Below are 15,654 nucleotides of genomic sequence, written 5' to 3' on the forward strand. Positions count from 1 at the left end.
TTCTCCTTCTGAGCGCTCGTGTTCTCCGTCGCTGGATGCATATTTAGTGAAGTTGTGTTCATAACCCGTCTGCATAGCGTCTGTGGGATTTATCAAAGTCAATGTCATTTAGGAGTCCCTGATGTTTCTCAGCTTACTTATGCAGCTTCATGTGCCTCGTCAGTTCCCTGCCTCAGTATTATTTTATATATATATATATATTTTTTTTTTTTTTTTTTTAAATAGTGCCACTTTGAGCATGACAACCAGCACATAGCACCAGGAAAGATCAGCCCATGTGAATGGTTTGTCACTTGAAGGGTTCATGATTTTGAGATCCTGTGGTAACTGGGATACATTAAATTGGAAAAAGAGTGACCGACACTCCCCCTTAAATACAGCCATTAAGGTAACACTCCTACCTCCTAATGCATTAATGGCCTTCATCAGTCATTTCACCGTAATTCGAGGTGATTCGGGGGGTTTGTGCTATTCTGGTTCTACTTTTATTTTCAGTTTAATGAGCATGCGAGCTTTCCCACTAGCATCAAGCTTTTATATTCACACAGTTTAGTGGAAAGCTGTCGGAGATCAATGAGAGGAGGCTGTTTTTTCTGAGCAGCTCACATTTGGAAATCCACTGCTTGAAGCATATTCTTTTTTTTCGTTCCTGAACCCAACCTTTTAAATACTTGAATTAAGTTGTTTAAAGCCAAACTAGTGGCCGAATCCTCGTGCCGGAAATGTTGGCCTTTTGGTTGGTCCACCACTTTAGTCCAGACTGAAATATCTCAACAACTATTGGATGGGTTGCCATGACATTCAGAGGAAACCTTCATGGTCAAGAAAGGATGAAAGCTACTGCTTTTGTTGAATACCTGTTTTTTTTCTCTTTTGTGTAGCTGACATTTTAGTTTTTTCATGAAATGTTTCAGCAACCGATGGACAGATTGCCAGGGATGAATGTCAATTTTTTAATTTAAATAATCTAGTATGACAAGCAGGTCAAACATTTCGCTTCCAGTATCCAGTCAAATATCTCATCATCTTCCAGATGTAATTCATCATGGGGAAGATACCAGGTCTGCAAGTTCTCTTCTTAAAGGATTTAATCCGTCATTTTTATGCCTCTTTGCAGCTTCGGCAGGAGGCATCATGTTTTCAGGTGATATCTCAGGAATGCCTGGAGGGAATTCCTTCAGATTTGGCTCAGACGTCCACCTGGACTCAAGGATGAACTGTTTAAAATGTTGTGGTCAAAGGTCAAGGTCATTGCGACCTTCAGTCCGAAGCATCCTCTCAGGAACTGCCGTGGGAGAATTTCTCACAAATTTGGCACAAACGTCCGCCTCAAATCACTTCAAAAATGAACTGATTAGAAAGACATCCGGACAACCGTGAGCCGTCAATTAAACATTTAGTCCGTAAAATATCTGTCAATGTAAAAAAATGTTAACACAATTGGCTCATAATTTCAGCACTAAAAGTAACCCAGAATGCCTCTTGATGGCGGCCATGTTCTGTTAGGCTCAGAAGCTGTTCACGACTGATTCGATCGACTTGAACAGATCGAGATCAGGTGTCTCGTGTAAATACAACTCAAAGTGCTCCTCTTGTTTAATTACCTCAGCCTCCCGGATCATTCTCGTCTGGCTAGGGATTTGAACCGACAGCCTCCGTTTTTTTTGACTGGTCCCTCTCGGCTTTCAGGTTGTCTGATCGCGTGCCGTTAATGTAACGAATAGCTGCTCTGCACGCCGAGTCGCTCACCTACAAGACAGAGTGCTACTTTGCAGCAGGGACCGCAGCCCTTTCCACTGAATTACCCTCGGCCTAAAAATAGACCACCGCATCACACACACACACACGCACACACACACATACAGGCAGAGATACATGGACATACACATACTGTATATTTACAGATAAGGGACTCTGATGTGACAGCGTTGGAGACGCTCTGCATCTTTGCATCACGCTTGGCCGACCAGCCTCCCTCTAATTAGCGAGTGGGTTTGCTGTTTTCCAGCTGTGGACGCCTCCCCAGTGCCGCTTCCAGTCCACACACACACTCGCACGCAGCCGTCACACCAACTCCTAAATTATAATAACAGAGTGACGGAGGTGGCAGGGTATTTGAGTGTGTGTGCACAGCCATGGGGAGTCGTATTTCTTCTGAGGTTTCGGGAATAGAGGACGGCGTAACGAGATTTCATGAATATGCGCGCGGCGTATGAGTATGTTTGCAGGCTTATGCGACAATAATAATGCAAGAATTTCAGGAGGTTAGCCAAGAGAGAGAGAGAGAACCATCACCCATGCATATCTTAAATGTGTGTAACGAAAGACGGCTTGACGTCGGTGCGTTTTAGATGTTGTACATGTATACAGTTGGAAGAGTAAAAACTAGAAAATAGATAAACACTACTTATAGCTGTAGGTTCAGTCAAACTGCTCAGATAGTGGCTTCAAGGCCTTTTGTCACACTAAACAATGACTTTATTAAACTTGATGTCACAATAGTAAAACAAAATCCTCTCCTGCTGCTTGATGCGTAGGAACATCCCGACTGGGACGCTGCTCCTGAATCCTGAATGAAGCGTCTGCCTGGCCTGGAGGCATCCTATCATATATAGGCCACAAATAACCAGAAGCACCTAAAGTATCAACACTATGTTTAAAAATACAAACACACTGTCACAACCTTTTGGAGTTACAGTCAAAATCTTATTTTGTGTGCTAAAGATCTGCTATTGAAGATGCATTGAGTATTAATGTTTACAAGAATGTAGACAAAGCACAGAGAACCTCGGGTTACGACGCACACAGAGGGACTCCACTATATTGTTCCACAGCGACTAGTTGTTTGCTGCCGCATTAATGCTCTGGATATCCCAAAAGTATATCTCCATTGTTGCATAACCTTCTGCCTTTCATTAAAATCTTATATCAGTGCTCATTATTTCAGTTTATATTGGGCCGGCATGGTGCATTCACTAAATAACTTTTATTCTTATTTATAAGCGTCTTTGGGTATTTAGAAAAAGCGCTATATAAGATTGAAGTATTATTATTCTGCTTCATACGGTACACAAATAATACACAATTCACAGCCATTTTGTATAAAAAAAAATCACAAAAGGCACCAGATTTCTGCAACGGCCGGATGCAGAGATTCAATGTTGTGGGAGGATTAAACATTAACCGGCTATTCTGGGTCCTCCTTTCCATTGCAACCCTTGACTCCTCCTCGCGGGATAAGTCGCCTTATCAGTACCGCGCACACACACTCGCACACGTTCACCTCTGGGTGCCGGACACCGGAGGAAGTTATCGCCTCCGTCTCTTTGATGGGTTCACCGGCGCAGACGGTCCAGCAGGTGTGCGTCTGGCGGTCGGAACCCGGTGACCCGCGGGGTCACGAGCCCACTTTTCTCCCCGCCCACCTGATATCTGTCTGCGGAGGCTTTGACAATTTTCAGACTACTGTCATGGCAACCACCACGGCTGGGCGCTCTCGTGGCGGGCCGGTGGGAAATTGGCTGTGGTCAAATAATGGCTGTAATTACGTAACAACTGGGGCAGAAAAAAGGTACCGGGAGGAGAGAAAAAATGGGTAATCATGGTGTGTGTGTGTGTGTGTGTGTGTGTGTGTGTGTGAAGGTCCATTCAGTAATGTAGTTAGTCAGACTGAGTGGTCTGATGAGGCACAGTTGCCTGTCTCTAAGTATAAGTCACTGTGACACACGGATCTGTCGCAGCCTCTTTGACAACAGTTCCGCTGCGGAGAATAAATATCCTTGTTAAATTTCTGTTAATTGACCGAGCTGATGGAGATCTGCGAACGCTAAAGTTGACGTGCAACCACTGCTGCAGCCACCCAGCTTTGCTATGGAGCAAATTAGCCTAATTAACTCACAAGCTGGCAATTAAACAGCTGATTGGTAAGTGACTCATCTCTCGGTCACCTGCACGTGTGCTTTCCGTGTTATTTAGACGCAATGGAAGGTGTGACATTATCATCCTCCGTCCAGGGCTTTGATGATGACATTTTTCTTTATTTGTCTGTGTGTGTTTCAGGGCTCCCGGTCCAGTGGAAGGGTGCACAGCTTTGGGAAGAGAGAGCAGGCCATTAAAAGGAATCCCAACGTTCCTGTGGTGGTGCGAGGATGGCTGTACAAACAGGTCAGGACACACACACACACACACACACTGATTCTAACACACAACTGGTACATTCAGTTTATTTACTGCCAAAATTAGGACTCTGAATTACGGCGAGGTGTAGAGGTGGAGAGGTCTGGCGTGTGGCCAGCTGGACCAGCCGGTGAAGGTTAAGTCCTTGTTGAATATCATGACTCTTGGCTACAATTACTAGAATTTTGGGAAGCAGAATGTCGCCTTTAGTGTGGAGGAAGCACCGCCTCTATAACTGAAGTCTTTGTGGTTGTTGATTTGCTCACTTTAGACAGGACACTAAAGTCCTGTCATGACTGATTTATCTTATAGGTTGAAAGCAGAAGGGAAACTCAAAAGTATCATAAAGTAAAAGGCAGAACTTTATTTAATTTCACCAGAATTACCCACTCATCATTACTGCTTTCCAGCGAGTGTTGGGTACATACAATAAATACAATATTGAACATTAGAATGCCAAGATGTGCCCTCATTAATTGAGCAAGGGATGCAACTAACTATTATTTATAATATGACCTTTATTGTCTCAATAAATCCCCCAAAATGTTCCCATCACAACATCCAAAATGTCTTGATTTGTCTCACCAGCGCTCCAAAACCTAAAGATACTCAGTTTACCGTGAAATAAAACAGAGATATCCTCACAGAAAATGTGGTTTTCCTCCCCTTCCCATGTTAGAATACACCGCTGCTCAACTAAATGTCTTAAGAGCTACATTTGTAAAGGTGCACCGTATTTTTTTTTTCACTAGCCAATCAAAGCAGGGCTTTTTATTGCAAGGGCGTCTTTTAAAGAGACAGGCGCAAAAAACGGAGCGTTTCAGAGAGTGAATACAGGTATGTTCAGACAGACCGTACGAGAAAAATAAAGTGTTTCTTGAAGATTGAAGCATGTAAACATGTTCTAGTAGAAACCCAGAATTAAAGTAGGAAACTGAAAATGAGCACGACATGACCCTCTATAGATGCAGATACTTTTGTTTGTCAAATGATTAATCAACTAGATTCAAGATATTTTGTCATATGCACAGATAACAGGCAGTTATTCTGCACAATGAAAAGCTTATTTTGCTGGTTCCTCCTAACACAGAATTACAATAAACTTTAAAGGGAAAAAAATCAAATAAACTTAAGGCAAAAAAAATATAAATAAAAATAAGGCACAACATGTAGTGACAGTATTGCACAGAAATATGTATAAAGTGCACTATGCATTACTACAATACAATTTCCACTCTAAACTGAGCTGTATTGAAATGAAAAGGAGAGTTCTGTAAACTACCTGTATGAGCCCTCATTGACATGCTCTCTTGAATGAATGTTGTCGGTCTATTTGCTCCTTCCCTCTTGAGAGGTCCGTCTCTCTATACGCCACACGGTTGAGTTCCAGCTTCAGCCTGCCACATTTCCTCCATTGGCCTACTTCTATGTTTTTCTTGATTTATGTCTTTTGCGTTGGCAATATAGAGCACCTGCTGCTGATCACAGGCAGGTTATTACTGGAGGGACTCTGACTATTTGAAGTTGTACTTAAAATATCTGTAGCTGGCATCGGCCCACCGGGAGACGCTTGGCGTCGGTTCAGGACAAACAGTGAGTGATGTTACTGCGGAGCAATTATACTTTAATGACCACACGCGGCGGCCCGTACACACACATACACACGGGCGGGAATGCACAGCCGCACACACACATATACAGTCTAATTATGCAATTATCTTTTTAATTAGATAAAACCCTTGCAGGGGCCCACACATGCACGTGAAAATACACATATCACAGGCTACACACACACATATACACACACTACCAATACCATATAGACAGGAGGCATGTGTCTGCTATCTGTGATCCCTCTGGATCTCCTCTCCTCCCTTCAAATGGCAGCGTTTCCTGCCTGACTAGAAGAGACAAAGCGGGCGGTAAAGCAGCCGTGGCAGGCCCGGCGAGCCAGTGGACGAGGACAAATGATGCCTCCCGTCCTCCCTTCATTCTTCTTCTCTCTACTTTCTATCCACCTCACTTGTTTCCCTGTTTCCTCCGCCCCCTCCTTTTTTCCAACATAAAAATCTCCCATCATCTTTTCTTGTTATCGCCCCCTTCAATCTTGTGCTACTTTGTGCTCTCGTTATTCGCTCACTCACTGCTTACACTCTTTGTCCCGCCTCCCCTCTGCAGGACAGCTCTGGGATGCGTCTTTGGAAGAGGAAGTGGTTCGTCTTGGCCGATTTCTGCCTGTTCTACTACAAAGGTGAGTCTTTGTTCAGGGAGAAGGTTCTGCGTAATGTGTTGGAGAAAATGGTTGAAATTCACACTTACTACATGTTCCACCCCACTGCTCCTTTTTGTCTCCATCCCTTCTGCACAATCATACAATCGGGTGAGGACAAAATAATTAAATACACAAACACCTCTACTGCTTTTAAAAAGACCACAGCGTTGAATCAACACCTCTTAGAAAAGCTCAACAAAACCTGAATGTCATAAGCTTCACATCATCTATTGAAGAGCTTTAGCAGTGGACTCACTGGTGTCGCTTGAAAAGAGAAAAATGAAGCTAGTTTGCGACCAAAAAAGTATAATTTTACAGGTTAGAAGACGTCTATCTAAAATATCATTTATCTGCCACTCCAGAAAAAGAAAGACGGATCAGTAGCATGTATTTTTCTTGTCTTGACGGACAACCGGGAGGAAATATTTGTCACTGGAGATGAATAAAATATATGTCTGCTTTGGAAAAGACGATGCTTTCAATAACAAAGAAGAAGTTTTGGAACGAAGTCCCACCGTCTGATTGGATTCTGATGGTGCTGGATTTGAAGTGGACTGCAGCTGACAAAGGAGCCGGTGATTGAATTTGGGAGTTAATCTGATCTTTCTCAGGGAGTTAGAGCTCAAACACATGGAGAGATATGGATGCACACCGATGCACCATCCCTCCCTCATCCTTTCTTTATCTCCCTCTCCACGCCTTTTCTTTTTCATCTCCATATCCTTAACCGAACCTTTTGGGACACGCTCCTCTACCTCTTCGCCTCTGCGGATGAAATCAATTCTCTTGTCGTTTCTTCTCCTCTCTCTTATCCGTCTTTCTCTCTCAGCTCAAAGGTTTCTCCTCTCGACATGAAAACACTTGATCCGTCTCCAGCACCTTTCGTCCCTTAACCTCCCATCGCCGTCTTTTGTTTTTTGATTACCTTAATTAGTTTGATGGTTCCCATCAGGGCTGCAGAGGTCACATCTAGTTAATTTTTTCTGAAAATGTGGTACGAGTCGCAGCTTGGTGTTTACGTTTTAAGATTAAAAACTTGCACATTGTACTTTTTTCCCATCTCTGCCAGGAGATGATGATATCGGCCGTGTGTGTTTGCCTGTGTGTGCATCTCCATGTCTGTCCACGGCTAATCTCACGGGCTGCTGCACCAAACTGCATTTTATTTTAGGTGCTCGTTTATGGCCGCATGCTCAAGGACTCAAAACACCTTTTGTTGTTTGAAAGTATAAATTCAAAAGCCCCACATTCTCCGATTTCTGCTTCTAAAATGTGAGGATCCTCTTTTCTCTTGTTGTACCCGATAGTGACCCAACTTCCTTTGGGTTTTGGACTGATGGTCAGATAAAACACAAGTTTAAAGATGTTTAAAGATGCCACAATGGGCCTTAGAAAATCATAACCCGTATTCTTCAAATCACATAATTTCAATCTACAGATTAATCAATGATGAAAATGATTGTTATTGCAGCCCTAAATATATATATTCCAATAAAACAAATATATATATGTGTGTGTATATATATATATATATATATAATTTTTTTCTACTACTAGTGGAAATGGGTCAAAACTCTCTAAGAGTCCGTCAGTACCGTATTTCTAAATCCTTCTTATTTCCATTACAGCCCCGTACAGCAGACACCCCCTTTATCCCTAATCCCTCAAATCATATAAGAAAAAATAAAAACCCTTTAACCGGGGACAGAATAGAGTGACAAAATACTGCTCTCTGGATGCTATCTAACGCCACTCGTCACGGTCTGGTCTGCTCAGTGTGTTTGTCTGTGTGAGCGGCACAGACTGAGCCAAGCAGATAAAAAAGTCCTCTCTGTCTCGCCCACCATTTAGGGAATGTCTCCTCCAAAGGCCCTTGAATTATTTTTAAACAATTACCCCTTTAATCCCCAGTGCTGCCTTATCACCCCTCCGTCAAACCCCTCCACAGGTGCCGCGCTCGCATATTTTCATGCCATTACTACATTTTGCGGCGTGGTAATCGCTGTGTGCACACACACGCATTCTAGCGTGCTGTCACAATGTTCCGCTGAAAACAAATACTCCCGGTATTTATTCACAGATGTGTGAACTAATAAACGTGGGGCGTATTCTGGCTGCACTCTTGTGTTTGCGTCTGTGTTTGCACGGGAGAATAAAGCATGTTTTTTGGAAAGTGAGGACATTTTTGCAGCGGCTTTCGCTCCTTCAAGGGTCAGACGTTTAGGTCAAGGTAAAAGGTTAAGGACTGCGTTATGTCAGTGAAGGTCCTTTCAAATATAGACGGACAAATGTGTGTGTGTTCACTGTGGGAACCTGATGGCTGCCAGTTGGACGAGGCCAGCGTTAACTCTGTCACACTGAGACACCAGAATGGTCATTTACCGTTTGGCACGACACCGCATGGGCATGAGTGACGGCATGCGGGTGTGTTTATGTGAGCGTTGTGATACTGGTGGCAGGCAGTGATGAAATTAGTGGGTGATGAGTGATATTTAATCTCTGGCTCTTTCCTCTCCTCCACATCTCCCCCTCGCTCCTCTTCTCGCCTTCCTCACCCTGTTTATCTGCTCCCTTCTCCTTTCTCTCCCCTGTTCCTCCCACCATCTCTCTCTCTCTCTCTCTCTCTCTCCCCCAGACAGCAGAGAGGAAGCGGTCCTCGGCAGTATTCCTCTGCCCAGCTATGTCATTTCACCCGTGGGACCTGAGGACCACATCAGCCGCAAGTATGCCTTCAAGGTACGCCTCGCTTTGTTCTACAGACTACTCTGTGCTGACTCATATCTGTGAATCCCTTTTCTCTGATGTGATTTATCTTTTTGGTTTGTGTGTGTGTGTGCGTGTGTGTGTGTGTGTGTGTTAGACACATATATTTCTGCTTTTGGATTCAAAACAGAAGCAAACGAGGCACGATTCTTTCTGAAATGACGGAGAAATGCAGCAAAGTCATGACGCCTAAACCAAACACAACCCTGTGCACATTTTAAAATATTTATATTACCTCAAGGCATGGAAGTTTGTGTTCAAGCTAATTTGACTGAAAACGTTTGTATCCAATGGGGTGACGTGATTCAGGCTCTAACAGCATTCTTGCGGGTGGAAACAATGCCAAGAATGCCGCCGCTATCCCGCACACCTCAAAGCGGATTTGAGGCTGTTGACACATGATTCCAACATCAGGAGACTGAAAAGGAAATATGTGGAAATATTAAGGTTTTATTCCCACTTATGCTAAAACTATACAGCCCATCTGCTATTTAAAGCGCCCCCAGCATTTAGAGTCGTTCATATTGTTAATGACAGGGACGTCCATTAGAAATAATACACACACCATGAAAGCCTGCTGCCTCTTTGGAGCATAACGCTACCGTAACACCTGTTGCACTCTATGTCTGTGGAGCATAATTTACGAGTTATTTACCTTCACATTGTGTATTCAATTCTTCTGTGTGTGCCGTTGAGAACGCTACTCGCTAACAGCCTGCTATAACTCACAGCAACGACGACGTGTCTTTAGGTTGTTTGCAGGAAATGCATCTCGAAGTCAGTTAATTAGCGTACAATTACCTCCTGATTCAAAATGTGTAATGGTTTTTAAACCACTGCTTTTTCAGCAGTCCCCTAAATTGATGTGGCAATTCTGACAAAAATACGGAAATAATGATTTTTAAATGGTAGTGAAGAAAACAGGGCTTCCTACAAACATGAACCGAACTACTCAGCCGCCCCTCTGCTTTGTGCAGCACTCAGCACCTGTTGCAGCCATGTCTATTACCACTGGATGTCTGTCAGTGTCTTTATTGAGACAGACAAGCTTCTCCGCTCCCCGAGGCACTCGAGTCTTTTAGAGTCCGGCCCGACACGCGTGCGGTTAAGAGGCAAACACAATGTGCCACAGCCACGACTGAGTGTTTGCCCTCTTGTGCAAATAGGCTTCAACTTTGAGTGGACCATCAAGTGTGATTAAACTTGCATGGTTCATTACATGAAGTGACACGTCTGCTTAGTCAAAGAAAAGCCTTGAGGCCTAAAGGTCTTAGTTTGATCGCTGCAGCGTCAATGTTTCCTGCTCCATCACTGGCCAAGACACTGATCCTCTACCTTCTCACTGCTTTAAGGTCTTTGGATTTCATGTCTGAGGATTCAAGTCTGCAGTCTGTCACCCTTTATCAATGTAGTCCTTGCAAACTGGACACGTTGGGTATCACCCACTAGACCAGGTGTGTCAAACTCATTTTAGTCAAGGGGCCACATGCTGCCGTTTTTGATCTCAAGTGGGCCGGACCAGTCAAATCATATCATAATAACGCATACATAATGACAATATTTCTCTGTTTAAATCATTGGTGAAGCTTTTTGCATGATAATCCCTATTTTAAGGTCTTTCTACAATAAACCAGAAACAAAGACCAAAAATTCAGACATCAGCCCACTGTTTACCTGCCTGATATTGGGCAATATCTTTAGTAATGTCAGTGCTACAATCAATTGCAACTGTGGCTCAATGGTTAGCATGCCCATCTTACAATCAGAGGATCAGTGGTTAGTAGCTAGTTTTTTTTCCTTCTTTTTCCTGCAATTTGGGCCGTATGTTTGACACCCCTGCACTAGACCTAGAGACAAAAATCAACAAGCACTGACATAGACGGTCGGACATTATCCCAAGCGATTCAGAGACTCAAAATATCCATGTGAGCGCCAAGCTGGAGTGTCAACAAGATCAGGCGGGAAATGTATATCAATAAACCAGGCAACAAGCTCCCTGAAGCAGCTCGACGTCAACGGCGGGAGGAGAAGGCCTCGGCTCGGTGTATTTAGTGGGAGGAAGTGAACCCGCGGGGCGGGTAGACTCGAGGCGATCAAAAGCAGTCGAGTTCGGGTCCAGGACGAAGTGGGAGCGGCCTAAGATGGAGGTCACATGGGCGAGGAGTTAGAAGTCGCTCTACTTGGGGTGCCACTAGCACCAAAATCCAACCATACTGCAAATGGAAATGAAGGTTGATGTTGGACGGAAGCTGCAGTCTCCAGATGTGGCCCATTCCTCTCGACATCCAGACGTTGGAGTGGACTCAAGAAGAGAAGACGATCATCCCGGTGGAGCCTACAGGGTCTTGAAGTGACACAGAAGAAGAAATGAGGCTCCAGGCCTTTAGAAAGTTGCTGAACATTGTAAGAACCTGGATTGTGGACTATGCAGCTTCCTGGCTGTGATGCAAATCAAAATATTGTAGAACGGTTTCTCCTCGATGGGAAGACGTCTTTTACGTAAGAAACCTTGAAAAAAGTGTTTTGAGACATCTCAAGCCAGGCGATGGCAGCGAATGAAGAGGAAGCATGAAGGCTAGCACCATTTCCCTTTCACGGAGCTGGTTAGCTAATATTCACTAAAAAACAATATTGTACTTACATCCTGGTCAGGAAGCTGTGAGTGATAGCTGTAGTTCCTTTATGACGTTTGTAAGTGTATCTTCTCTTTCTTTTTTTATTTAGTTCCGGCTTTTTAAAGAGTAGCTCAAAGTCTTGTTTTCCCACTGGTTTTACTTCTCACATTAGTGACATCACAATTCACCCAACAGCAAGTGGTGCTACATGAAACACAACCAGAGAGGGCAATGGGACCCTGGCTTGTTTTTGCCAGGTGGTACGTTACTCCTAAAAAAAGTGTATAAAGTATGCAGCATTTATAACAACAGCATTCAAAGTCGGCCATTCCTGTCTTGGGGTTACATAGCAGACGTGAGTCTGTAACGCCAACAGGACCGGTTCGCCACCTATTCGATCCCAATGGGGTGGGCTTCATGAGATGGTGGTTTTGCCGTGTGAATGCTGCACCCATCGTGTACCACGTTGACCTACACACACGTCCCGAATGAAACCTTCAAGCTGCGACGCCCCGTTCCCCTATTCACTGAATCCTCTTCCCTCTCTTGTTCCCATCGGTTGGCGGCCCGACGGGGACTTCCTTCTGTCCCCGCGAGTGTGTGTCGCGTCGCCCACTGACAAGTCCTCCCGTAAATAGGTACTCCACCCTCTCCCTTTGCCAGATGTGAACGTTCTACGTCCGTGTTGTCCGCCGTCGGTGTGGCTTTTTCTTTCGGGGGGTCCAAACACGACGGAATATACAGCAGCCTCGTATATTCCTCTGTTGGTTTTCCGATGCATGTTTTGAGAACGACGTCCTTTTTTTGGCTGACGTGGTTGTGTCGTGTCTTTCTTTCAGTGTTCTCTGTCTGATTTAATTCCCCCCTCTGTCTTGTTTCTCTCTCTCACCCCATCCTTGTTATCTCAGTATGAATCTTTGTATTTGGCTTATCTGGCGTGGGGCTTATCGCTCATCTTTGTGCTGCGCTTGCTGCCTCCTCCATCTGTCACATCTACTGTACCGGCATGCGGTTTACTGACGGCGTGGAGGGAACAAGTTCAACCTCAAACTACTTCTCCAGAAAGGACTGCAGGAGATTTCTTCTGTAGATGCAAGCTATGCAACCCCACAGTCACTATCAGCTGCTGCTGAAGGCAACTTTGAGCTTGAGAAACCTGTTATACTCCAGCTTCTTAACAGGATTATTCAGCAAACAGAGTGATAACACTGACTATTTCTCTAAAAGCAGGCATGACTTTAAACCGAGACACCCACATGCAATTGTTGTCTCCAATTTTTTTCCAGTGTAAATTCAATTTCTTCAACTGCAAGTTTAGGAGAACGTACCTTATCGGGAGCTTTGTGGCGCTCGGGCTGCTGAGGCTTATCTTTATGAGCACAATGACTCTTTAAATAGCACCCTGACAAATGTGTGTGTGTCTGAGGCTGTCCACTGGAAAAGAGCCCACTCTATTGTAAGCCCTTCCAAGTGCAAGAAGTGAGTGATATAGAGGACACAGAAAGGGAGGCAAGTGATTAGGGCGGGAGAATAAAGAGAGGAAGCGATAGGTGGAGAGGAAGGAAGTCATGACGGCTTTAGCCGCGGTGAAATAGAGGGCAGAAAGGATTTGGGCGAGAGGAAGTTTTAATACTTTTTCCCATAAAGCGCCGTTAAACAATGCAGTGGAGGGAAAACAAATAATCGGGAAAACCCTTAAAACTCCCACACAGTCACAGTCCACAAAGGGAGAAAGAGGCTTAGCCGTGTATGAATTCGGTGTGTGGGTGTATCGGTCACGCACTCGGAGCTGAATGACCCACTCAGCATTCCTGCTAAAAGGAGGCAGAGTCGCTCCGTGTTATTTTGGACCGCCGGCGGTGTGTGTTGGATTTTGTTGTAATGTGTGTGTGTGATGTAACTACGATGAGGATAAAACGAGGCTGGTGTTGCGAGATTGAAATCGACAGCGCTTTTTTAAATGTGCGTTTTTTTCTGGTGGAGGTCGCTCAAACTTATCGTTATCGGGGGAAACTGAGCTCCGGTAGCGTGACATGAAGGCTCCATGCACATGACCAAGGGCCACTTGAGCTGAAAATATCTGTGTGTGTGTGTGTGTGCGCTTAACACCTGGTGATGATCTAAACAACTGTTGAAGGCCCCCGTGGAACGGCACCGCTTGTGATATTGGGCCTTTTTTTTTCCATTTCTCCATGCTGTGCCTCCTCGTCTCCTCTGGCCTATCACAATTCCCTTCCTCGCCTCCTCTGTAGGCAGGACTAAGTCGCGAGGAAAGGAAAGGAAAAAGAAAGGAGTGACGGTTGTACAAACTGGGGAGTGAGAGAGTAATTCTCTGCAACTTGAAGTGTGTTTTGTCCAAAAGCATGTGAATCGGATTTCGAATTAGAGCGAAGATTAGAGATAATCTTTGGTTAAAGTTTCTGTGATTCAAGTAAGGGGCTGAATTCAGTTCCACATATTGTGTGTGTGTTTTCACTGCACCTGCATGCCAATATCTCTGCACGTGCCAAAAAATCTGACTGTCGCCGCAGTCCTCCGTCTCTCATCAAGAAGCCTGTCCCGTCGTCGCCATGAGACGCCGTCTGTCAGAGCGCTGATGGGGAGCGAACAGCCGTGTTTTGACAGCTGCTTCTTGAGGATGCTGCTATTCCTCTCGTCAAGATATTAAGGGTGCTTTTTTTTTTTTTGTCTAAGATGAGCGGTTGCTTACTGGTTTCCCCGCCTGTATCCTGTCCTCTTAACACATCTCTGAGCCCGACAGTGACAGGCGGACTATGGTGCACATCTGGGTAGCGTTGTGGTCAAAGAGGCTGCAGACTTTCTTTTTAAACCAAATAATATTGCTCCAGCGGATCACACGGGCAGTCAGGGGCGGAGTAATCACAGCAATCAGCTGCTGTAGTGTGTGGTGCGGATGCGGAAACACCAGACCAAGTGCATTATGGTCCAGCTTTCTGCACCAACAGAAAAACCTTTTGAATATAACCTCTTCTAAGGCACTAGATGAGGGATATTATTTTGAGTTGGTCTACTTGCCTTGTTTATATTGTCGTTGCTTTTATTGTTTCTGTTTCCATGTAAAGTGCCTTTTGAGTACCTTTTTTTTTTTTTTAAAGCACTACACAAAACAAATGTATTATTATTATTATGTTGTTGAGAGAAAGTAGGGACTAAAAATGGTCAGTTGGTAGAAAAGAAACAAATTTAGCGCTGCAAAACAGGAACCACTTAAGTGGAATTGCATTTCTTTGAAGTACTAAACATTAAAAAATGTCATCAATCAGCACGTTAGAATGACCTTAAACAACCCCTCGCCTGCTACCAAAGAGCACAAGGTCATTAGGACTTGGACGAATCAAGTGAGCTGTGCAATCAACTCCCCGATCTCAAGATGTGTGCCAGGCTCAGCATCGAGTAGGTACTCTAGCACAGTGAGTCAGGGAATTCAGGTTTAAAGGGAAACTCATCTTTTCATCGCCCGTGCACATGTATTCTGGTATCTGAAGTGCCTGCCAACCCACAAACTGTGCAATAAGACAACCCAGTCAGTTTTCTGTGGGCCTCCAAGATCAGAACTCATGTGAGTCAACAAGCCGTTCAGAGTATCTCCAGCTTGAACTACCTTTTGCAAAAGTGCACCCTATTTTTTTCTCGCAAACCAATCAGAGCAGACTTTGGGGGGCTTTAAAGAGACAGGCGCTAAAAACGAAGCGTTTCAGTCAGAGGGCGAATACGGCTACGTTCAAACAGACGTTTTTTTTTACGTTATAGCGTGTAAACATGTTCAAGTAGAACATGAAATTGAGCATGACATGTCTCCTTTAAGTG

At 44.4% G+C, this 15,654-nt stretch overlaps 1 protein-coding gene across 1 annotated transcript in view; it reads left to right on the forward strand.

Moving 5' to 3' along the window:
- Window positions 1-15,654, forward strand: part of LOC306740980 (pleckstrin homology domain-containing family A member 7-like) — a 118,489-nt gene that overhangs the window by 78,224 nt on the left and 24,611 nt on the right. Inside the window, exons 6-8 of the mRNA XM_079223231.1 lie at window positions 4,060-4,164; window positions 6,355-6,427; window positions 9,084-9,184. Coding sequence (XP_079079357.1) covers window positions 4,060-4,164; window positions 6,355-6,427; window positions 9,084-9,184 — 279 coding nt within the window. The remainder of the gene's footprint in view (window positions 1-4,059; window positions 4,165-6,354; window positions 6,428-9,083; window positions 9,185-15,654) is intronic.

Source organism: Taurulus bubalis, assembly GCF_910589615.1.
Source record: "Taurulus bubalis genome assembly, chromosome: 9".
NCBI lineage: Eukaryota > Metazoa > Chordata > Actinopteri > Perciformes > Cottidae > Taurulus > Taurulus bubalis.